Here is a 24,121-nt window from a genome sequence, read left to right on the forward strand (position 1 = left end):
CTGGGAAAGCGAGACCTCAAATCTTGACAGACCTCACGATGATGCGTTGATTGTCACCCTGAACATCGCAGGATACGAGGTTCCTAAGCTCATGATAGACACAGGAAGCTCTGTCGACCTCATTTTCTATAACACCCTAAAAGGGATGGAAATAGACGACTACGAAATTATTGGCCAAAAAGCTAACCTCGTAGGCTTCTCCGGAGAAACAGCTACCTCATTGGGAACTATCAAGCTCCCAGTCATAGCTGGCGGAATAATGAAAATGACCAACTTAGTAGTCATCGATAGACCTTCCCAGTTCCACGCGATTTTGGGAAGACCCTGGATTCACAAAATGAAGGCAGTAGCCTCAACGTACCATCAGTGCGTAAAATTCCCAACACCCGAAGGGATAGCTACCGTACATGGTAGCCAGAAGATATCCAGGATCTGCTATTTGGGAGGATTCGAAATCCTCAAAAAGTCCCCCCAATAGCAATTACAGATCCAGGAGGGTCGCGAAATGCAACAAAATATTCGAGGTCCCCCCAGGAACCTAACCGAAAAAGTTTGCATCGACGACTCAGATCCTGAAAGACAGGTGAGCATCGGGTCCGAGCTACCTCCTGAGACAAAAAAGGAGCTTATTGATTTTTGAAAAGCAATGTCAAAACATTTTCATGGTCCACCAGTGACATGAAAGGAATAGATCCGAACGTCACCACCCATAAGCTAAAAGTTGACCCTACTTTCAAACCGATCAAACAGAAGCGTTGTAAGCTAGGCCTCGAAAAGGCTCAAGCTGTTAACGACGAAGTTGACCGACTTACGAAAGCTGGGTCCATTCGAGAGGTACATTACCCCGACTGGTTAGCTAACCCAGTAGTGGTAAAGAAGAAAAACGGGAAATGGAGAATCTGTGTAGACTTCACAGACCTAAACAAAGCTTGTCCTAAAGACAGCTTCCCGTTACCTCACATCGACCGCCTGGTTGAAGCAACAGCTGGCCATCGACTCCTATCCTTCATGGATGCCTTCTCAGGATACAACCAAATCATGATGGATCCTGAGGACCAGGAGAAAACTGCATTCATAACCGAACGAGGAACCTATTGTTACAACGTTATGCCATTCGGATTAAAGAACGCAGGAGCTACCTATCAGAGGCTAGTAAATAAGATGTTTGCTGGACAACTTGGAAAAACCATGGAGGTCTATATCGACGACATGCTAGTCAAATCCTCAGCTGGAGAAGATCATATCTCCCACTTAAGGGAATGCTTCGATATCCTTAACAAGTACGATATGAAGCTCAATCCCACTAAATGTACTTTCGGGGTACCCTCAGGCGAGTTCCTAGGCTATCTCGTAACCGAAAGAGGCATTGAAGCCAACCCGCAGCAGATAGCAACCTTCCTAGAAATGCCGTCACCTAAGACGACCAGAGAGGTACAGAGATTGACTGGACGAATCGCGGCATTGAATCGATTCATATCCAAGTCCACCGATAAATGTCTCCCATTTTACAAGCTTCTAAGAAATAATAAGAAGTTCTTATGGGACGAGAAATGTGAGGAAGCCTTCAAGCAATTGAAAGCCTATCTCTCCGAACCTCCGATCCTATCTAAACCAGTAGTAGGAGAGCCATTGTACCTATACCTCGCTGTATCAACTGCTGCAGTCAGCGGCGTTCTAGTACGAGAGGAACAAAACGAACAAAGACCTGTCTATTACACCAGTAAGAGTTTGATAGACGCCGAAACCAGGTACCCTGCAATGGAAAAACTAGCTCTAGCAGTCGTAACAGCTGCCAGAAAATTGCGACCTTACTTCCAATCGCACTCGATCATTGTAATGACCTCACAACCATTACGAATGATCTTGCACAGCCCTAGCCAGTCAGGGCGATTGGCTAAATGGGCCATAGAGCTCAGCGAATATGATATTGAGTATAGACCTCGAGCAGCAGCGAAAGCTCAGGTCCTTGCCGACTTAATCATTGAACTAACATCCGAGCAGTTAGACTCCGAAATGGAATCTCCGAAGTGGAGCCTATACGTCGACGGAGCCTCATCAAAACAGGGCTCCGGTATCGGTCTAAGGCTAACCTCTTCAGCAGGAGAAACCATTGAGCAGTCATATAGGCTCGGATTCAGCGCCTCAAACAACGAAGCTGAATATGAAGCACTAATCGCAGGGTTGAAGCTCGCCCTAAGCCTCGGAATCCGTGAGCTAAATGCTTATAGTGATTCACAGCTAGTAGCTAGCCAGTTTCACGGAGAATATGAAACGAGGGACGAAAGAATGGGGGCATATCTCGAAGTCGTCCAGAACCTCACTAGGCAGTTCGACAAATTCGAGCTAACGAGAATCCCACGAGGAGAGAACTCCTCAGCAGATGCGTTGGCTGCTTTAGCTTCCACGTCAGACCCCCTCGTAAAACGGATTATACCCGTAGAAGGAATCGAGAAACCAAGCATCGACATAGCTACTAAAGCTGAGAAAGAGAGCAAACTAACAGCGCAACTCGAAGGTACCTGCCCTGAAACGGTAGCTACCCAGGTTGTCACAACATTTTGGTTTCCAAAAACCAGAATATGCAGCTCTAAAAAGCATACCTCCGGGAACACAATCCAAATCATGGAAGATATTCCTCGAAATTCAGACTCCCTAGAGCCTGATCTCAAGAATACCCCTGGGGGCACCAACTCAGACCCAATCATCTGCAGAGTTAAAACCAGAAGCCGTACAGCTCTCCAAAATTCATCTGGAGGTATTCCTCGGAATTCAGACTCCCTGGAGCCCAATCCTACCAATACCTCCGGGGGCACCACGACACCAGGTCCCGAACAGGAACCTCCCTCGTCTCTTCATAACAAAGTTGTAGGAAGAGAGGATTGGAGAATTCCAATCACGCAATACATCCTGGAGGGAAAGACTCCACCCAATAAATGGGAGGCTCGAAAGCTCAAAGCATTAAGCGCCAGATATTGCGTAACTGAATCTGTCCTCCTCAAACGAAGCATTTCCGGACCTTACCTAAAATGCGTCCATGGCCTCGTTGCTATGAGACTCATGAAGGAAATGCACGACGGTTCCTGCGGGAACCACTCTGGAGGAAGAGCTCTAGCCATCAGAATCAAAAGACAAGGATATTTCTGGCCTACCATTATTGCAGACTGTGAGGCCTATTCCTCTTCATGCGACAAATGCCAGAGGCATGCACCGATTATACACCAACCTGCGGAAAAGCTGTCTAACATATCCGCCCCTTATCCATTTATGAGATGGTCCATGGATATCGTGGGACCACTAGTAGCATCAGGAAGTGGAAAGAAGAAGCTACGCTTCCTTTTAGTCCTAACAGACTACTTCACGAAATGGATAGAAGCTGAAGCTTTCCAACAGGTAACCAGGGTCGAGGTCGAGCAATTCGTATGGAAAGAAATCGTGTGTAGACACGGCGTCCCATACGAAATCGTAACTGACAATGGAGGACAATTCATATCCCACGATTTCAAAATATTTTGTGACAAGTGGAATATTCGCCTGACCTTCTCATCACCTCGCCGACCTCAAGGTAACGGACAGGCGGAGGCTGCTAATAAATCAGTATTAGCAAATCTCAAGAAACGCCTCGGAACCCAGAAGGAACTCTGGTCAGAGAAGTTACTTGAAGTACTTTGGGCATGTCGGACCACCCCACGAAAAGCTACAGAAGAAACTCCTTTCTCCTTAGCATATGGGATGGAAGCTGTCGTTCCAGCTGAAACCATTGCTGGTAGCCTCCGCCGGGAACTCTGTACGTCCAATCCCGCAGCTAATGATCAGCTCCTAACCGACAGCCTCGATCTAATCGAGGAAAGACGGGACCGAGCTTTGATTTGCATTCAGAACTATCAGCAAGCAATGGCACGACAGTACAATTCCAAAGTCAGGCTCCGGCAGTTCGCTGTAGGTGACCTAGTACTTAGGAAAGTTTTCGAAGGAACCAAAGAACCAGATGCTGGGAAGTTAGGAACCAACTGGGAAGGTCCCTACAGATCATCCACGTGGTACGACCTGGCGTTTACAAGCTCCAAAAGGTGCGAACCGGGGTACCTGAAATCAGATCGTGGAATGCCACGAATCTTAAGAGATATTATCATTATATACCTAAAATTCCTGAACTACGTTAGGCTTGATCCCTTGACTGGGTACGTAGGCAACTCCGTCATGAGTGCAGCCCTAACCTCATTCCAACACTTCGTTCATCACAATCAAAGGGGGCATATGCCTGATTAAAATCACATAGCCCACGCAGCAAATGTATGATCATTATAATACAGCAATTGTATGATTACTATGATACAATGTATCCAATTATCAATAAAGAAATTATTCTCGATATCTCAATTCTTTAACGAAACAGGTCCCTGCAAACATGGACCTAGGGTCCTAAAAACCCTTCGGATTAGCTCAGGTCTCTACAAACCTGGACCTAAGGTCTTAAAATCCTTAACAACCACAAAAGGTCTTAAAATCCTTCAAAGCAATATCAGGTCTCGACGAACCTGGACCTAAGGTCTTAAAAACCTTACCAAATCTCCAAGGTCTTAAAATCCTTATCAAATCTCCAAGGTCTTAAAATCCTTATCAAATCTCCGAGGTCTTAAAAACCTCATCAAATCACAAAGGTCTTAAAATCCTTATCAAACCTCACAAGGTCTTAAAATCCTAAAGCAAGTCTCAACGGGTCTTAAAACCCCACAAACGAGTTCAGGTTCCCAAGAACCTCCACCTAAGGTGTCCGAGTTGAACTCAGGTTCCTAAAAACCTTAAGCTAACCTCGATACTTCAGGAGCCCCTCTTAAGGGGCCAAAAACGATCCACGTCTTCCAGACTTATCATAAAATCCGAGATCTAATTCTGAGGATTCACTAAACCCTCTTAATTAGTAACCAAAGCACAGTCTTTATCGAAACTCTTAACCAAATTCGAGCTCATCCAAAAAATGACTAAGTCAAATCGAAAAACTCGAAACGAAACTGGAAACCAAGTTTTGATAGATAAAGGTTTAAAGGCCTCCTCAGGCCAACAAAGGTTCCAAGGACCTTAACATAAACAAAGGTTTAAAAGCCTCCTCAGGCTATAAGTCTTAGAAACAAATGAAACAAAGCCCATCGGGCAGAAATCCTAGAAAACATGAAAGAGCCTCAGCTCTTAAACTTCCTTGTCATCCGAGCTCTTCTCAGCTCCCTTACCAGCTGGATCTTCCTCCCCAGGAACCTCCTCCTCCATCTCCATGTCGCTACCTCCGAGGGCGGCTTCGACTGGGGCTGAGTAAGAACCCATCAATTCCAAATTAGAACCGAACTCTCCAGAAAAGGAGAGATTAAACATATTAATCTCTAAAGTACCTGAGCTCTCGGAGAGTTGGGGAAGAGGGAGCTTGCCGATCGAGAAATCCGAGACCTGAGCCTTCTCGTACGCCGCGACAGCCTCCGGCATCATCGCACCAAGCGATCATACTCGTCTTGAGTACTCTTAATCTCGCCATCCAGCATGTCTTTCAGGAGCTCGGTGTTGGCTTGAATCTCTTGAGCATGAACCAGGAGATCGACTTCGTCCTTCTTCTTGGAGAACTTCTCCTTGACAACAACCAGAACTTTGTTGTAGGCTTCAGCTACCTCCTTCTTTCCTCTCCGGACGGCCAGCCTGACCTCAGCTTCCTTGTTCTTCTGGCTGCTCTGGGTTGAAGCAATCAGCTCCTTGACCTGATACTCGGCTATCTTCCGAGCAGCATCCAAATCCCCAATCTTCCTATTCTTTACCTGGAGGTCAATCAACTGGCTCTCGATTGTCCCTTGCTGAGCATCACATTTGGAGCCAAGTCTCTTCACCTCAGCTTGGAGATCCGAGATCAGAGCCCGAGTCTGATTGAGCTCAGTCTTGTTGGCCTTAACCAGTTCAGTGACCTGAGCTAATTCCTCAGCACTGGGGGCATTGTGTACGGCGTCCTCAAACCTGAACTGAGCCCTGTTAATAGCGCCAGCCAGCTACAGAAAACAAAAAACGGTCTAGTGAAAATCTTCCAAAGATAAAGCTAAAAGTTGAAATAAACCTCATACCTGACCCATGTGATGGGCAATATCAACATACTCATCCTTGTGCGTGAGATTGGAGATCGAGGGGAGGGAACATCCGGTACTCTTCATATGCCTCATCAGAGTAGCCAAACCCCACGAATCATCCAAAACCGATCCAGGCTTCGAATGAGCAAAGTTCCAGCCAACGGTTCCTCCTCTAGAGGAGGAGTAGGAAGACCTCGAAGGTCTGTCAACCTGGTCAGTTCGGGACCTCTTGTTCCTCGGGGGCTCAAATTCAGGAGGATCCCTCGCCATTTGAGGGTTAGCTTCAGTCATCGGGACGTCGGAGGGAAGGCCAACTTCCTGCACTTTAGGCTCTGAAGAGCCAACATCTTTAGCAGGAGCGGAGCCTCCTTCGTCAAGAGCCTCCTTCACAGAGTCAAGGAAGGATCCCCCTTGGTTCTTGTCACTTCCTCTAGAGGAGCTGGCAGCCTTGGTCGATCTACCCTTGGAACGGAAGGAAGGCTGAATAGGCATCTTCTGTGATTGAGTCTTCTCGGAAGTACTTGCTCCTGATGAAACTTCGAAAACTGAATCACCCTCAGAAACTGAATCATGAAAAAGATTCATTAATCACATGAGACAAATTCAAACAGTAAAGATCATGAATTAAGAGTAGAAGAGTACCTTCTAAACCAGCAACCGTCACTGAGTCAGGGAAGGACGCCTTGTATCGATCAGGAAATCTAGCTGACCCAACTCTCGAAGTAGTATAAGCTCCCCAATTATTAGGGCTGTGCTGCAGCTTCCTGTGAAGAGCTCTGGTAAGTTTACCAGACAACTTGATAGGATCCTTAATTTCTGCAAAAAAGTCAAAAAACGATTAGCACATCACAATAAGCAAAGATACAATTGCAAACATATCCCTAAAATCCTAACCAGAAATGTCAGACCATGAGTTCCTGAGGTCACGGCCTACAGGAACCGTCAAGGGATCAATCTTGACATAAAAGTACTTCTTCCGCCAGTCATCGTCACTTGCCGTGAATTTAAAGATACCTAACCCTGGACGACAGGGGAGGTAGTAGGTACCACTTCCACCATCCTTGGAAGTACTCTCCTTTATAGAAAAGAGACTCATTAACTCGGTCAACCCTACGATAACCCCTTCCTCCTTGGCCCTAGTGATAAACCCATTTATCACTCTGATGACCGACGGGCAAAGTTGAGGAAGGGCTAGCTGGTAATGGTCTAAGAGATCCAGCAAAAGGCTAGGGAGAGGAAATCTAAGATGGCTCTTGGAGATATATTTCTCATGGACGCAGAACCAACCCTCCGGAACGGTCTCGGGGGTCTCATCTTCAACACAAGCTCTAACTAGATCGCTCTTGCCGTGAGCTTGAACAGCAAGATTGATGACGTCCTGACCCTTTAAGAGCGAAGGGAAGTGAGGACCGGAGGAGGCGCTCTTGCTACCTTTCTTCTTCATCCTCTTGACTCTTGCTCCGATCGAGTCTTTAACCTTCTTCTTCTTGGCTTCTGTCATCTTTTCACCGGCTTCCTGCTTGACCTTCATAATGCGGGCACCGGAGGCTGAGAGTTGAACCTCGCCGGAACCTTCTTTTTGACTCATGATAGTAAAAGGGAAGGGAAATAGGAAGCAAAAGAGAGGAATTGGACTAAGGCGAAATCTCAAGGAGAGGTTAAAGATTAAGAATTAGTTCGATCAAGAAGCGGATAAAAAAATAAAACGCAGTAAAATAAAGGAAAAGAGGTGAATTACCTTGGAAACCGTCGAGAGGCGTGGAGGAAGTGGAGAGACAAGCAGTTAATTCTCTCAGCTTTATATCTTGTCACATCTCGAAAATCGGAAATCAAATTTCAAACTCGCTTTAATCTAAGCCATCGATTTAATCAAAAGGAATTTACAGCCGTTCGATCAGGTAAAAGTAAATATGGTTGAGATAGCTAGTAATCATGATCTCAACAAGAGAATCTAGCTTGGGCGGCTAAGTTTAGCTCCCGAGAATAACGATACCTAATCTCGAGAGCTGGGGGCAACTGTTGGGCCCGAATATGGCCCGGTAGCTGATCTCCAAATAATAAAAGATGTTAATGGGCCGGGACAGGCCCATCGCAGGCTCGATGCCTAAAAGGAGCCGGAGGCTGAAAGCTAAGGACTCTAACTAAGGAGCTCACGGGGAAGAGGAAGCTCACGTTGTGACAAGGAGAAGCGTAGGACCCTGTCAAAGGGAAGCTGTTGCGGATTCCACCTTAAGCGGAGACGATCTCGGAGATTAGTTGGAGGCAACCTAAAGAAGTCCAAGGCTATTTAAATAGAAGATGGAGAACTAAGAGAAGGATCGGACTCAACTGATATTTTACTCAACATTCATCAAAACATTCTTATTGTAATATTCATATAATCTTTGTATTCATCAAAGATCACCCTTTGTAACCATCCTATTTCTACTAAATCAATACAAATCGAAGTTCATTCTACAAGTTCTTACGGGATTCAGCCCGCGTTTATCTTTCCCTAACCTTTCCTAAACATTAAACCTGATCTAAAATCTAGGTGTGAGTTTTACCTCTCACAGTTGGCCGAGGGCCGAATAGAGTTCGTCGAGATACACATGCCAATCATAGCGGAGTTTTCCAAGTTATGGGTGATGGCTTTTCGAAACGATTTTCCACTTTAGGTTTCAGTTATACGATAGATGCTTCGTATAAAGTTTCCTTTGGTCGCATGAAAATTGTTTCATTTTATCCGAGGAAATAAAGTTTAAGGAATCGACGAAGAACACGTTCGGATTCAGTTTTGGGTTATTTCCCGCTTGGACGTAATTTTCCGTATTGCGATGTCGTTTTGCATGAGACCGATCTTGGTTTTCCTTATGCTGTTTTTGTGTAACATGTTTATACGAAAGTAATGGATGACCAGTTTCATGAAGATAGAAAATCGCAGATAGTCAAAGTAGTCTTGTTTCCGTGGTTTACACGGGAAATGTTTCCGCTTTGATTTCGTTTTTTGGCGAAAGTTGCTTCGGGTTACTCATGAAGTTTTACCGAAGGTTATTTCGTTAATTTTGTAGCTCACCGTCGTGCCATTAGTCTCACGGAAGCGGAAAGAGTATGCCAAGGATGCGCGGCGATCGTTTCTCGGTTTTTCGAGAGATTAGATCGGTTTGCGCGTTCTGCCTAGACAGTCAAGGAACAATAGAACGAAACTGGAAGAAGATGCCTAAGACTTATCTTGCTAGACTATCCACCTAGGTTCTAAGTTCCCTAAATTTTACGGCAGTTTACAAGACGTTCCCATTCCTTTCCTACGAAAAAATTAAAACCTTGATAAAAATTTTCTAAGTCGGACGTACCTTAGTCTCATTGATTACTCGAGATTGCCTCATGTCCGTTCCTCTTTGTCTTCTACCGTTTCATTGTCAAAGGTCTTCGAAAAGTCTGATACTGAATCGAGAATCGATTTTTGATGAAACCTGAAGGAACAGTGCAGAATCGTTGCAGAATCGTTGAAGCAAAGGGAGGAGAAGTAGGCGAAACTCGAAGAAGGCTAAGGTGGGTAGACAAGTGAAAACGAATGGCAAGATGTCACTTGAGTGGGGCTTCTTGTTTCGTCAAGCTATGAGCGAACTGGTCAGGTCAAGAAGCTTACGATCTTGTTAAACTTCACGAATGATGTTTCGTAAAATATTGCCGAGCTTTTATTTAACGAGAGTTATTCAACAAAATTTTGTCGAGTTAATTTTACGGAAATTGTTTCGTAAAATTAGTTTGGATAATATTTGGGTCAATCTTTACGAGGATTGGCCGTGCTTGACGAATGTTTTGTTGCCCGGCGACCAGCGCAGCACGGGCGCGTTAGCCGCCCGGCGCCTAGAGGCAGCATGGGCGTGCTAGCCGCCCGGCGCCTAGGGACAGCACGGGCGTGCTAGCCGCCCGGCGCCTAGGGACAGCACGGGCGTGCTAGCCGCCCGGCGCCTAGGGACAGCACGGGCGTGCTAGCCGCCCGGCGCCTAGGGACAGCACGGGCGTTCTAGCCGCCCGGGACTGTGCTTCCTCGCGGGACCTGCCTGTTTTTCTCGTTTTTCTTAAAGGTTTCTCGATCGACACTCAGTCTCTCGAGGTTTCTTTAATTGTTTTTCTGAGACTTTTGGACATTGAGTTCATCATGATCCCAGCAAGGAATTGTTTCTTAGAACGTTGTTGACCTTTTATTTTACGAGAGTTATTTCACAAAATGTTGTCGAGTTAATTTTACGGAAACTGTTTTGTAAAATGTTGTCGAGTTTAATCATGCAAAAGCTGTCTCGTGAAATATTTTCGAGAATTTATTTTACGAAAGGTGTTCCGTAAAATGTTATCGAATTTTAGCATTAGAAATGCTGATTGGTAACCCGATCAGTCGTGCTTTCTGTTTCATGAGTAATCTGGGGTTCCTCCGCGATTTCCAGGAGAACAAGTCTTTATTTTTCCGGGAAATTCTAATAAACATTTTCAGTCGAAACTCTACTCGGTAATCAGACCGTCATATCAGTCTTGGGCTCGATCCTACCTAAAATCGTATGTGGGTCGTTTAGCCGTGATTAGGGCCCCTTTTGGGCTGTCTTGGGACTTAGACGTTTTTACGATTTTTCTTTAGAAAAAGCCGTTGATGTGACGCTGGTTTTTCCGAAAGGATTTCAATTCCCCGTATAGTTAAGGCAACTGGTGTTCAAGCTAACCATAGTCGTTTTATACGGCAGGCAGGAATCCGTCTCCACTACCAAGTCTTTTTATGAATTTTCCCGAAGTCTTTCTTCGATAATCCCAAACGAGGGGGGTTGTATCCATGGACCCGAGGACTGTGTTGCAGGAACTTGGACGGGGGTGCATGGTTGATAGGACCCGAACTTGGTTGGGATGGTCTGTTCTCGGACGTTTGTCCGGAAGATGATAATCTTAGATAACTGTTTGCATAAGTGTTGGTCGTAGGAGCAGTCACGGCTGAAGTTGTTTTACCAGCATCGATGTGAGCTGTGAGTTTGTCTTTCATATTTCCAGACATTGCTTTGATCAAGCGTTTTGCGGCCGTAAGAGTAAGAGTAATCCGTCCCCCCCCCCTCCTTCTAGCGCCAAACTGTGGGAACCGAAATTCGCACTTTCGATTTTGATTAAGTAAAACGGAGGAAAGCTAAGTAAACCTAACTTTCCCTGAAGGTCCGGATTCTCTGCGACAACCAACGACAAGTGATCAAATAAATGCGGAAAGGTTTTATTAAGATTTGGGACTGGACCTTAAGGAAGGCTGCCTACGTACCCATTTCGAGGATCAAGTCGGACGTAGTTCAGTTGGAAGGGTTTGAACAAGAGATCGAACTGCCTGGCGGAGTTCGTCTAGTACGAGCGTTAGTCATAGAAACGGGCATGTCGAGAATAATGCCTAGGGTTTCTATGTGCGGAACTCTAAGTAAAAGGATTGTTAGATCCTTCCGAGAGAGACAGGAGCCTGCAGACAAGATGAAAATAGAACGAGAGGCGGCCGGACGTTCTAGGTCCTACCTTGCTAGTCTACCGCCTGAATTCTAAGTTCTTAACCTAACAAGAGCTCTCTAGGTCTCCAATCTTGGATTTCTCTCTCTCTTAATGATTTTCGCTCTGCCTTTCCTCGTCTCCCAAAGCTCCTTTATATACTCCTTCTTATGACGGTCTATTCTCCTTTTGGGCCGCGATGCGGGCTTTTTCCATTTTCGCCGGCCTTCATGTTTATTGGGAAACTTGACATTTATCTTCGGGAAACTTGACATTTATGATACGTCCTGGGTCGGGACAGGATCACTCAAACGGACTTAGGGGATATGAACTCGCCAAAAGGGAGAACTAATGGTTTGAACGGTGACACAAAGGGTTGCGGAAGGCCCAATGATACTACCAGAGGTGAACTCTGAAAAGAACTGATGGATTGAACGGTGACACAAAGGGTTGTGGAAGACCCGATGATACTACCAGAGGTGCTTGATTGTCGCCTGATATGACTCACAGGTCCGACAAGGAAGCAAACTCGATCTGTTGCCGGATGTGACGCACCGGTCCAACGAGAAAGAGAGTGTTACTTGGAGCTAACCACACCAAGAACAAGAAAAGTGAGATACCCTCTCAAGGTTCCAAAAATAATCACTCAAAGCTTATTTTATTTCATTGATCAAATAGCCTTTATATAATAGGCAAAGCATACAAAAAGTTGGAATACAAAACACTATTCAAACATAGAATTTAGCAATTTATAAAAATAAGGAAGACTTGACCAAAGACCAAAGACCAAAAATGATAAATGTTTTGACTTGACCGAAATTGAATGATTGTGGTCGCATAACTCTTCGGTTGGTCTCGTACTTCCGCATGGTCGACCGTCTCTGCATTGCCGTCAGATTGATATATTATTTGACCATAGCTTGTATTTTCTTGTTGGGCCATTCTTTCATTGGGCTGAAGCATGTTCATAAATATATTTTCATAAATCGTCAAGCTCATCTCGTTTAAAACTTAAGCCCAAAAGCCAAATTTTCTTGATTTGTTTCTGCTGCTGATTCAGAGCACATCATTCCCTCCTTCTTTAAAAAGATTTGCCCTCAAATCTGTCTTTCTTTAGCTTCAGATAGAATGATCTCTTGGCTTTTTGTAGAACTTTTTTTTTTTTTTTTAGAAAAGAAAATGAAAGGTAGAAGATGGATGAAGAAGATGGAAAGATGAGAAAAATGAACAGATAGTACCGGTTGAGTGGCTCTGATACCACTTGATACGTCCTGGGTCGGGACAGGATCACTCTACCGGTACGGATGATATGAACTCGCCAAAAGGGAGAACTAATGGTTTGAACGGTGACACAAAGGGTTGCGGAAGGCCCAATGATACTACCAGAGGTGAACTCTGAAAAGAACTGATGGATTGAACGGTGACACAAAGGGTTGTGGAAGACCCGATGATACTACCAGAGGTGCTTGATTGTCGCCTGATATGACTCACAGGTCCGACAAGGAAGCAAACTCGATCTGTTGCCGGATGTGACGCACCGGTCCAACGAGAAAGAGAGTGTTACTTGGAGCTAACAACACCAAGAACAAGAAAAGTGAGATACCCTCTCAAGGTTCTAAAAATAATCACTCAAAGCTTATTTTATTTCATTGATCAAATAGCCTTTATATAATAGGCAAAGCATACAAAAAGTTGGAATACAAAACACTATTCAAACATAGAATTTAGCAATTTATAAAAATAAGGAAGACTTGACCAAAGACCAAAGACCAAAAATGATAAATGTTTTGACTTGACCGAAATTGAATGATTGTGGTCGCATAACTCTTCGGTTGGTCTCGTACTTCCGCATGGTCGACCGTCTCTGCATTACCGTCAGATTGATATATTATTTGACCATAGCTTGTATTTTCTTGTTGGGCCATTCTTTCATTGGGCTGAAGCATGTTCATAAATATATTTTCATAAATCGTCAAGCTCATCTCGTTTAAAACTTAAGCCCAAAAGCCAAATTTTCTTGATTTGTTTCTGCTGCTGATTCAGAGCACATCAATTTATCCTTCTGGAAATTTAGCATTTATCTTGTTATGTGAAGATAAACGTAAATCGTCGTATCTATCTCAGACAATCGTAAGCGGACTGTCCGATCGCATTTGGTCCTTTCGGGCCGTTTCTAGGACTTCCGTTGTTTTCTACGATTTCTTCGGAAGATCTTCAATCCTTCGTAGAGTTGAGATGAGTGGTGTCTTAAGATAACCATCACTGTTTCGCACGAAGAATTTAAGATCTTCCTTCCCGTTGATATCTTACGAGTTTCCGAAGTGTTTCCGGCGATCTTAGTTTGGAGTAAGAGCGGGAATTTTGTACGCGGAATCTCAATGATTCGTTCCGCGAAAACTTGGGAAAGACGCAAAGTACAGACTTCTGACGGCCGGGGCCTAGAACTTATGCACGGAAGCTTGTCATCCGACGACCCGAGCCAGCACGGGCTAGCTGCTCGGTGGCCATGGCCAGCACGGGCGCTAGCCACCGCCGGCCACGGCCAGCACGGGGCTAGCCGCCCGGCGGCCACGGCCAGCACGGGTGCTAGCCGCCGGCGGCCACGGCCAGCACGGGGCTAGCCGCCCGGCGGCCACGGCCAGCACGGGGCTAGCCGCCTGGCGGCCACGGCCAGAACGGGCGCTAGCCTCCGGCGGCCACGGCCAGCGCAGGGCTAGCCGCCCGGCGGCCACGGCCAGCACGGGCGCTAGCCGCCGGCGGCTACGGACCAGCACCTGCGTCTCGATGAGGGCTTCGATTTGATATGTTGATCGTTTTCTGGGTCCTCACGGTTTGAGAGAACGGGCTCTTTGAAGTTTCCTGGCGGCCAGGACCAGCACGGGGGCTAGCCGCCCGGCGGCCAGGACTAGCATGGGGGCTAGCCGCCGGCGCCAGGACCAGCACGTGCGTCTCGACGAGGGCTTCGATTTGATATCTTGATCGTTCTCTGGGTCCTCACGGTTTGAGAGAACGGGCTCTTTGAAGTTTCAAGGCGGATTCCTTGTCGTTCGGCCTATCCAAACTTAGATCACTTCCCGTTTCTTCCGTATACTTTCGTATGGTCGTGTCATCTCAGCTACGGACCTAATGTCTCTTGGTTCTTCTTGATTGTATCATCGAAGTTTACGACTAAATCTGAGTTGGTTTTCTCGTAAAGTTTATCGTGTAAAACAAGAACGATCGACTTTAACATAGGTTTTTTAAGCTGTACGACTTATTTTGCTTTCGACGCTTGTTTTATGGAAAGTCCGCGCATGATAAATATTTTTAGCCGTTGATTTCGAGATAACCGTTTTTGACCCCAACAATCCTCCGTATCAGAGAAGATATCTTGGACATGTTGTTGGTTGCTCCCGGAGGTAGGCCACAATCAATGCGAGGATGACCTTGCGTCATGCTTTTCCTGGAACCTGGAGGATGCTGGGCATGTCTTTGAAGACATGATTTTTATAACCTGGAGGTGGTATGAAGTCTCATCCACGGATCTGGAGGCTGGATGGATTTTTCGTCCAGGGACCTGGTGATTGGATGAACTTTTCGTTCAGGGACCCGAAGGCCGGATGGACTTTCCGTCCAGGGACCCGAAGTCCGGAAGGACTTTTCGTCCAGGGACCCGAAGGCCGTATAGACTTCTCGTCCAGGGACCCGGAGGCTGTAGGGTGAATCTCTTCTTTAAACCGGGAGGGTTTAGTTTGATAACCTAGAGTTCATCTTAGGACTCTAGGGTCTTGTAACCCGGAGGTTCCTTAGGACATGGAGTGTGAGAGATTAAACTCACCTCCTAGATTTTAGATCAGGTTAAGATTAGGGAAAGATAACGTGGGCTGAATCCCGTTAGAACTTGTAGAATGAATTTGATTTGTATTGATAATCTTGATAAGAGAATGGTTACAAAAGATATCTTTCTTTATGATTACAAAGAAGATAAAGTATTTGAGAGTTTATGTCTATGATGGTATGAATGAACGTGCTCTATTCTTTGATCTTCTTCTTCTTTATATAGTCTTAGGTTATGTCAGGCTGCCAATAACTACTTCTTCGAGATATCCTCCGTGGATTGAGGGATTTGCAACAGCTTCCCTTTGACTCGGCTCTGCACCTCTTCACTTGTATCGTGAGCAGCCTCCTTTTGGTGACCTCCTTCGTAGTTCCTTTTAGCTAACAGCCTCCGGCTTTGTTCTAGCTTCTTCTGTAAACTTAATCTGTGGTGGACTTTTCGCGGCCCATCGTTATCTTCCGATATTTAGCTTGCGGGCCATATTTGGGCCCAACAGTTGTCCCCAGCTTTCGAGAGAAGACTTGTTATCTCGGAAGCTAGACCTAGCCGTCCAGCCTAGATCTTCTTGTTGAGATAATGATTATCAGTCATCTCAATCCTGGATATTCTTTGCTTAATCTGACGGCTATAATTACTTTTAACGAGATCAACGGTTCAGATTAGAGGGAATTTGAAATGTAATCTCCGATTTTCGAGATTTGATGGGATATAAAGCTGCGAGCATTAACTGCCACTCTCCCCATCTTCTCCACGCCTCGATTCGGTTTCCAAGGTAACTTCCCCTCTTTCCTTTTTATTTTACTGCGTTCATATATATATATTTTTTTATCTTTGTTCGTCTCTATCTCTCTGCAACCTTCTCAGAGCTTTCGTTCTTAAGAAGTTGCGATTTTCTCTTCTTCCTTTTCCTATCTTTCCAATCTTTCTTTTCCTTTCCTCATTATGAGTCATCCGAAAGAAGGTTCTGGGGAAACTAGAGTCTCCACTTCCGGTGCTCGATTAATGAAGGTTAAGCAGGAAGTTGGTGAAAAGATGAAGAAAGACGACAAGAAAAAGAAGGCTAAGGAGACGATCGGCGCGAGAGTTCCCAAACGAGCGAAGAAGAAAGATGGTTCCAGTGAGAGCGTTGCCCACGGACTTCACCCACCCTCTCTTTTGACGAGTCAAGAGGTTGTTAACCTCATGGTCCAAGCCCACGGCCGGAAGGATTTAGCTAGGGCTTGCACTCCCGACGAAACCCCCGAGACTGCTCCGGAAGGCTGGTTTTGTATCCATCAGAAGTACATTTCTAAATGTCATCTCAGGTTCCCGCTCCCGAGCCTTCTACTGGATCTCCTCGATTACTATCAACTAGCTCTCTCTCAACTTTGTCCTTCGGTTGTCCGAGTGATAAACGGCTTCATCACTAGATCCAAAGAGGAGGGAGTCGCCGTCGGACTTAACGATCTGATGAGCCTTTTTCTGATCAAAGAGAGCTCATCTAAAGATGGTGGTAGCGGAACCTACAACCTTCCCTGTCGCCCCAAGCTGGGTATTTTCAAGTTTTCTGCGAGTGATGATGACTGGCGGAAGAAGTATTTCTATGTCAAAGTTGATTCTTTGACGGTTCCTGAGGGTCGTACCCTCAGGGTTTCTTGGACTGATACATCTGGTTAGGACTTTCTTAGGATAGTGTTTGTTTATCCTTGCCTATTGTGACCTGATGAATTTTTGGTTTTGCTTGTAGATATCACGGATCCTCGTAAGCTCTCCGGTAAACGCACCAGAGCTCTTTTCCGGAAGCTGCAGCAAAGCCCTTGTACCTGGGCTTCCTTTACTACTTCACGAATAGGATCAGCTAGATTCCCAGAACGATACAACGCTTCCTTTCTGGATCCTGTTTCTGTCGCGGATCAGAAGGTAATTATTTTTCTGTCTTTCATGTTCAGGTTAGGTTCCCAATATGTGTAACCTAACGGGATTTTTTGTTATTTAGTTTCTGAAGGTAACTCGGTGGTATCAATCTCGACGGAAGCTAGCACCTCTGAAACCGAAAAGACTTGACCAAGCAGAATACCTCTTATGCCGTCGTTCCATTCCAGAGGTAGGCCATCCAAAGCAGCCGACACTTCTCGTGGGAGTGACAAGAGTCAGGGAGGATCTTTCCTCAGTTTCGTGAAGGAAGTTCTTGATGAGGGCACTTCCAACCCTGTCAAGGACATCACTCCTACTGAGCCGCAGGTTCAAGACGTTGCTCCTCATTCTGATGTTCCGATGGTGGAAGCTGAGGTCCAAGTTGCCAAAGATCCTCCTGAGATTGAGCTCCCGAAGAATAAGAGGTCCAGAACCGATCAGGTTGATAGACCTTCTAGGTCTTCCTCCTCGTCTTATAGAGGAGGTACCGTTGGCTGGAGTTTTCACTCACTCAAAGCCTGGGTCGATCCTAGATGACTCATGGGGTTTGGCGACTTTGATGAGGCATATGAAGAGAACTGGATGCTCCCTCCCCTCGATTAACTACCTGACTAATAGGGAAGAGTACACTGAGATAGCTCATTTCATGGGTCAGGTATGGAATTTTAATTTCTTCTTTACGTATTTAGAAATTCACTTATCATTTGGCTGTTTCCGTCGTTTTGCAGCTGGTTGGAGCTGTTAACAGGGCTCAATTGAAGTTTGAGGATGCTATGCACAATGCCCCCAGTGCTGGAGAATTAGCTCAGGTTACTGAGCTAGGCAAAGCTACCAAGATGGAGCTTGATCAGGCTCGGGTTCAGGTTTCTGAACTTCAAGGCGAGGTTGAGAGACTTGGCTCCAAGGCTGACATTCAGCAAAGGAAGATCGAGAGTCAAGCGATCGATATCCAGGTGAAGGGTAGGAAGATCGCTGAGTTGGATTCTGCTCGGAAGATAGCTGAGTATCAGGTCAGGGAGCTGATTACTTCATCTCAAGATAATCAGAGGAACAAGGAAGCTGAGGTCAAGCTAGCCGTTAGGAGAGGAAAGAGGGAGGTAGCTGACGCTTACAACAAGGTCTTAGCTTCCGTCAAGGAGAAGTTCTCCACGAAGAAATATGAAGTCGATCTTCAGATTTACGCTCAAGAGCTTCAGGCTAACACCGAGCTCCTGAAAGATATGCTGAACAATTAGATCAAGAGTGCCGAGGATGAGTACAATCGTTTGATGGCTCTGATGCCAGAAGCGGCTGCTGCGTACGAAAAGGCGCAAGTCTCAGACTTCTCGATCAGCAAGCTCCCTCTTCCTCAACTCTCAGAGAGCTCAGGTACTTTCGAGATCAACATGTTTAATCCATCTGGAGAGTATGGTTCTAACTTAGGTTTGGTGGGTTCTTACTCAGCCCCAGTCGAAACCACCCCGGGAGATGACGACAAGGAGATGGAGGAAGAAGTTCCTAACAAGGAGAATGAACCAATCGAGGCAGATAGGGATGTTGAGAAGAGCTCTGGTGATAAGGAAGGTTAAGAGCCGAGGTTCTTTTGTGTGCTTTTGGTGTGTTTTTAGGATTTCTGCCCAATGGGCTTTCATTTCGTTTGCTTCTAAGACTTATAGCTTGAGGAGGCTTTTAAACCTTTGTTTGCATTAGGATCTTTTGAACCTTTGTTAGCCTAAGGAGGCTTTTAAACCTTTAACTCTCGGTTTTATTTGATTTTCGTTCTAAGTCATTTGACTTGTCTTAATCATTTCTTGGATGAGGTCGAACTTTGTTAAGTAAGAGTTACGATGGAAATGTATTGCGATCACTGAATGCGAGGTCTAGTGACTTCTCAGAATTCCGGATTTTTATGATAACAGATCTCGAGAATTTCGAATGTATCTGGTTCTGAGGTTCCTTAAGAGGAGTTCCTGATATATCGAGATTAGCTCAAGGTTTTTAGGAACCTGAGTTTGGTTTGAGGTTTTCTTAGTGGTTCGTGGGAACCTGAATTTGTTTTGGGAGATTTTGAGATCTTCTGAAATTTGTAAGGGTTTTAAGACCTTTGTAGTTACTAAGTATTTTAGGACCTTAGGTTTGGGTTCGTGGGAACCTGAATTCATTAATAGGATTTTATGACCTTCGTGGTTACAAAGGGTTTCAAGACCTTAGGTTTAGATTTGCGAATGATGAATATACTTTGAAGGATTTTAGGACCTCCAAGATTACTGAAGATTTTAAGAAGGATTTTAAGACTTTTTGAGAATTTGAGATACAAAAAACAATTGTTTCATTGATGATTTTTACAGAGTACACAGTGTTGAAATGATCATACAGTTGCTGCATGGGCTATGCGATTTTAATCAGACATATGTCCCCTTTGACCATGGTGAACAGAGTGTTGAAATGAGGTTGGTGCTGCACTCATGACGGAGTTGCCTACGTACCCAGTCAAGGGATCAAACCTAACATAGTTCAAGGAATTTAGGTGCCTAATGATAGTATCTCTTGAGATTCGTGGCATTCCACGATCGGATTTCAGGTACCCCGGTTCGTACCTTCATGAGCTTGTAGACTCCAGGTCGTACCATGTAGATAATCCGGTAAGGACCTTCCCAATTGGTTCCTAACTTCCCAGCATCTGGCTCCTTGGCTCCTTGGTTCCTTCCCACACTAGGACACCTACAGTGAACTGTCGGGGCCTGACTTTGGAGTTGTAATGTCGTGCCATTGCTTGCTGATAGTTTTGAATGCGAAACAGGGCTCGGTCTCGTCTTTCCTCGATTAGATCGAGGCTGTCCGTCAGGAGCTGGTCATTAGCTGCAGGATCAGACGTACAGAGTTCCCGGCGGAGGCTACCAGCTGTGGTTTTGGCTGGGACGACGGTTTCCATCCCGTAGGCTAAGGAGAAAGGGGTTTCCTCTGTAGCCTTTCGTGGGGTGGTTCGACATGCCCATAGTACTTCAGGTAACTTTTCTGACCAGAGTTCCTTCTGGGTTCCGAGGCGTTTCTTGAGGTTTGCTAATATTGACTTATTAGCAGCCTCCGCCTGGCCGTTTCCTTGAGGGCGTCGAAGTGTTGAAAAGGTAAGGCGGATATTCCATTTGTCATAAAATGCTTTGAAGTCGTGAGATATGAATTGTCCCCCATTATCAGTCACGATTTCGTATGGGACGCCGTGCCTGCACACGGTTTCTTTCCACACAATTCGTTCGACTTCGAATCTGGTTACCTGTTGGAAAGCTTCAGCCTCAATCCACTTTGTGAAATACTCTGTTAGGACTGTGGAAACCGAAATTCGCACCGTCAATATTTCATATATTTTAGGAAAGTAGGAAAAACCCTAATTTCCCAGAGGTCCCGTATTTCTGAGAAACCACACGTCAAGCAATCAGAACACGACAATGACGAGAAATAAATAAAAATCGTAAAAAGATAGCAAGAAGGATTTTATTCCGAATCTACGTATGAGCGTAACAACAACAAGGTAACGTGCTTCGGCTACGAGAGCTGTCGGCGAGATCCCTAGTTCTAATACTCGAAGGTGGCTAAACCTAATTGAGTCGCAGCTCGAAAAACAAAAACGGAAAGTTGCATAAAATGCCTAAGTGCTAAGTTTGCTCTGAAAAGTGATCCCTCTATGCCTCTCGCCTTGAACTCCTTATATACTCCCTCCTAGGTCGGTTTACGCTTCCCCCTTTTGCCCTTAAGCCGTCATAGTCTAAAAATGGGAATATTCCATTTTTCCGATCTTCATGATTATCTGCGGAAAGTTTCCATTTATCCGCGGAAACTGATGCTTATCCTCCAAGCATAAACCGTCCTAAGGTTTATGGGTTTTTAAGAAATCGTAAGTGGGCCACGAATCAAGTTTAGGACCCTTTGGGCCATCTTTTTAATTCGAGACGTTTTTTACGATTTTTCCGTTAAGGTTAAGTTTCCGCGGTTTTTATCGTAAATCAAACGGACGATTCCATTTGATTGAGAGATCAAGAAACGGATAGTCGCGAGTTGCGGAGAACGGCTATACGGATAGTCGATAATGCATAGTTTTACGTCGTATCGTCGTTTCGGAAGACTTCGGACGTTTCGGAGAATGATCGATATACGAACGCTCGATCGCTATAGCGACCGAACTTTGTCCGCAGCTCGGTCGCTATAGCAACCGAGATATATCCGCAGCTCGGTCGCTATAGCGACCAAGCTCTATACAGAGCTTGATCGCTATAGCGACCGAGCCTTGTTCGTGGCTCGGTCGCTAAAGCGACCTAGCTGTAATCGAAGCTCGGTCGCTATAGCGACCGAGCGTGGTCTCGTGATCCGTTCGCTATAGCAACCGAGCTCTTGTTCGTGATCTGATCGCCATTGCGATCGGGTTTGTGCCGTGGACTGAGATCCGTTGTCCAAGCGTCCGAAACCATTACGAAGCTACGATGCTCTTAGGATGTTTGTTTGCGGATGTTTGGACCTTTGATAACATTGTTCCGTTGATTTAAGAAATCATTTCTTTCCTAAATCGTTGATTTCTTAAGTCGTTGATTAAGAAATCGTTAATTTCTTAAGTCGTTGATTAAGAAATAGTTGATTTCTTAAGTCGTTGATTGAGAAATCGTTGATTTCTTAAGTCGTTGATTAAGAAATCGTTGATTTCTTAAGTCGTTGATTAAGAAATCGTTATTTTAAAAAATCGTTGTCTTAAAACAAGATTTTAAGGAATCTGCCTTGAAATTTCAAAGAGGCCGTTCTCTCAAACCGTGAGGACCCAAAAAACGATCAAGATATCAAATCGAAGCCCTCGCCGAGACGGGTGTGTGAGCTACAGCGACCGAGCTTTTCCTGTAGCTCACTCCCTATAGAGACCCAGATTTTCCGTAGCTCACTCTCTATAGCGACCCAGCTTTTCCGTAGCTCACTCCCTATAGCGATCCAGCTTTTCGGTAGCTCACTCACTATAGCGACCGAGCTTTTCCTGTAGCTCACTCCCTGTAGTGACCCAGCTTTTCCGTAGCTCACTCCCTATAGCGACCCAGCTTTTCTGTAGCTCACTCCCTATAGTGAGTGAGCTTGTAGCGAGTGAGCTTGTAGTGAGTGAGCTTGTATCGAGCGAGCTCTTGGTATTGAGCGAGTTTTGTATTGACCGAGGTTGTTCTGCGAATTGAAGTTTTTGTTTCGAGAAACCGTTGTCCGAGTATTCAAGCTTCAGTTTTACGACAAGAACATGATCTTGTCGAAAAGTTCTTCGTAGAGATTTGAATGCTTGGATACCTTTCGCAAAGACACCGTCGACAATTTTTACGAATGATTTGATACTAACTTCGTCGTCAATACGAACCATTGGAGCTTGTTTCGACGCTGCGGACAAATCTATTCAAGAATTTTATCGTAAAAATTAGTTTTGAGTAATTTTTACGGGAATTATCTTTTTCGCGAAATATGTTCGAACGTTAATTTCGTTGTGACCGTTTTTGACCCCAACAGTTAGCCCCCAGCCCGTTAGAACCGCGGATCGTAGATGTGAGGTTCTAGCATGCGATAAGACAAGTTAGTCAAGTTAGGCGGAATTAACGGTTGAAAATGTCCGTTGAAAGTTGTACGTTCATTCTAAGAAAAGTGGAATCTTATAAGATTGGGGCTGCGCTTGATGAAAGCTGCCTACGTACCCTTTGTCAAAAGGGATCAAGCCATTCGTAGTTCGTCTTGGAGTTAAGATTCTTATGAACTGTTTTCCAGTGAGACTTTATCGTCTAATTATTTCGAGCATGTTGCTGTCGATGGTATTTCGTATTGGACCTTTGTCGGCCGCAAGAGTAGCCTCGGAGGCTGTTTATTTTGGCCAAGTTTGGCCTGTAAAAAATATTTTACTCAAATCTATAAAATCGTGGTTTTTATAAATCGAGAGAACTTCCATTTATCGAAGTTAGAGGGACAGGGTGTGAGTTGTCGTCTCATTCCTGCCTCTCCGATGATCACCGTATCCATCGATTGTACAAAGCGAGATTTTTCGCGGTCTACTGATTTACGCGAAGGTTCGTGAAACTGATAGACTTAAGTAAAGAGACAAGTTTTGGGATCTCGTATCGGGTGTTGATACTATGTCTGTGAGATGTTAAGTACCAGAAAGGCTGGGTTTAGGGCAAGATCTAGGTTTACTTTCGGACTGAGGCTTTGCGATGACAAATCGGCTTTCGTTTTGTCTGTTTGCGATTTTAACCTGACTCGTACCGTTTTAAAATCCGCGAAGTGTTATCGGCTTATTATGATTTGTCTCGATACGAGTCGGAGCTACTTCCTTTACGAAGCACTCAAACAAAATTTTGGTTTTCTTGTATAGCGGGCTATTGTATCCTGGTCGGATGTAAGAGAGCCTACCCTTAGGTGGCTTGTCTGTTTAGGATGTTACAGTTCGTTTGTTGTGATCAGCAACAACGATATGATGCCGTTTAGAAGGCGTATGAAATTTCGGTCGAAAAATGTTCATTCGAGCATGAAGCGACGTCTCATAATGCTGCGACTTTATTTTTCTTATGCCATAAGAAGGTTTATGGGTTTTCGCTTATGATTTGATTTATATTTTCGTCAAGTGCAAAGGGTAGAATTCGAGTAGTCACTTCGGATTTTGATTTTGTCGATTGGTCCTTATGCTATTTTTTAGCGAGCGTTTTTAGGTGTAAGCGATGAGAGACATGTGTCCGGATGTGATAATCGTTTTGTGGATATTGGATCCGTTGTCGTAGCCGTTTAGTATTTGGCGAATTGTTTTGAGTATGTTGGACCGAAGGGTCGTGTAAATTTACCAGGGAGAAGCGTCTAACTT

At 45.0% G+C, this 24,121-nt stretch overlaps 2 protein-coding genes across 2 annotated transcripts; both read left to right on the top strand.

The window, feature by feature from the left end:
- Positions 1 to 678: 678 nt before the first annotated feature.
- LOC108846556 (uncharacterized) lies at positions 679 to 4,058 on the top strand (the record flags this gene model as incomplete). The annotated part of the gene is given in 3 exon segments (XM_056997439.1): positions 679 to 2,515; positions 2,648 to 4,021; positions 4,024 to 4,058. Coding segments are annotated over 3 exon segments (3,246 nt in total), but the record flags the coding sequence as incomplete, so codon positions are not given.
- Positions 4,059 to 16,338: 12,280 nt separating this feature from the next.
- LOC108830896 (uncharacterized protein At3g60930, chloroplastic-like) lies at positions 16,339 to 18,524 on the top strand. The gene is made up of 6 exons (XM_056990130.1): positions 16,339 to 17,047; positions 17,123 to 17,295; positions 17,381 to 17,388; positions 17,478 to 17,773; positions 17,823 to 17,944; positions 18,018 to 18,524. Exons 1-6 carry the CDS (start codon positions 16,339 to 16,341, stop codon positions 18,522 to 18,524), a joined length of 1,815 nt encoding a protein of 604 aa, XP_056846110.1.
- Positions 18,525 to 24,121: the final 5,597 nt, after the last annotated feature.

The sequence above is a fragment of the Raphanus sativus genome, chromosome 1 (genome assembly GCF_000801105.2).
Source record: "Raphanus sativus cultivar WK10039 chromosome 1, ASM80110v3, whole genome shotgun sequence".
NCBI lineage: Eukaryota > Viridiplantae > Streptophyta > Magnoliopsida > Brassicales > Brassicaceae > Raphanus > Raphanus sativus.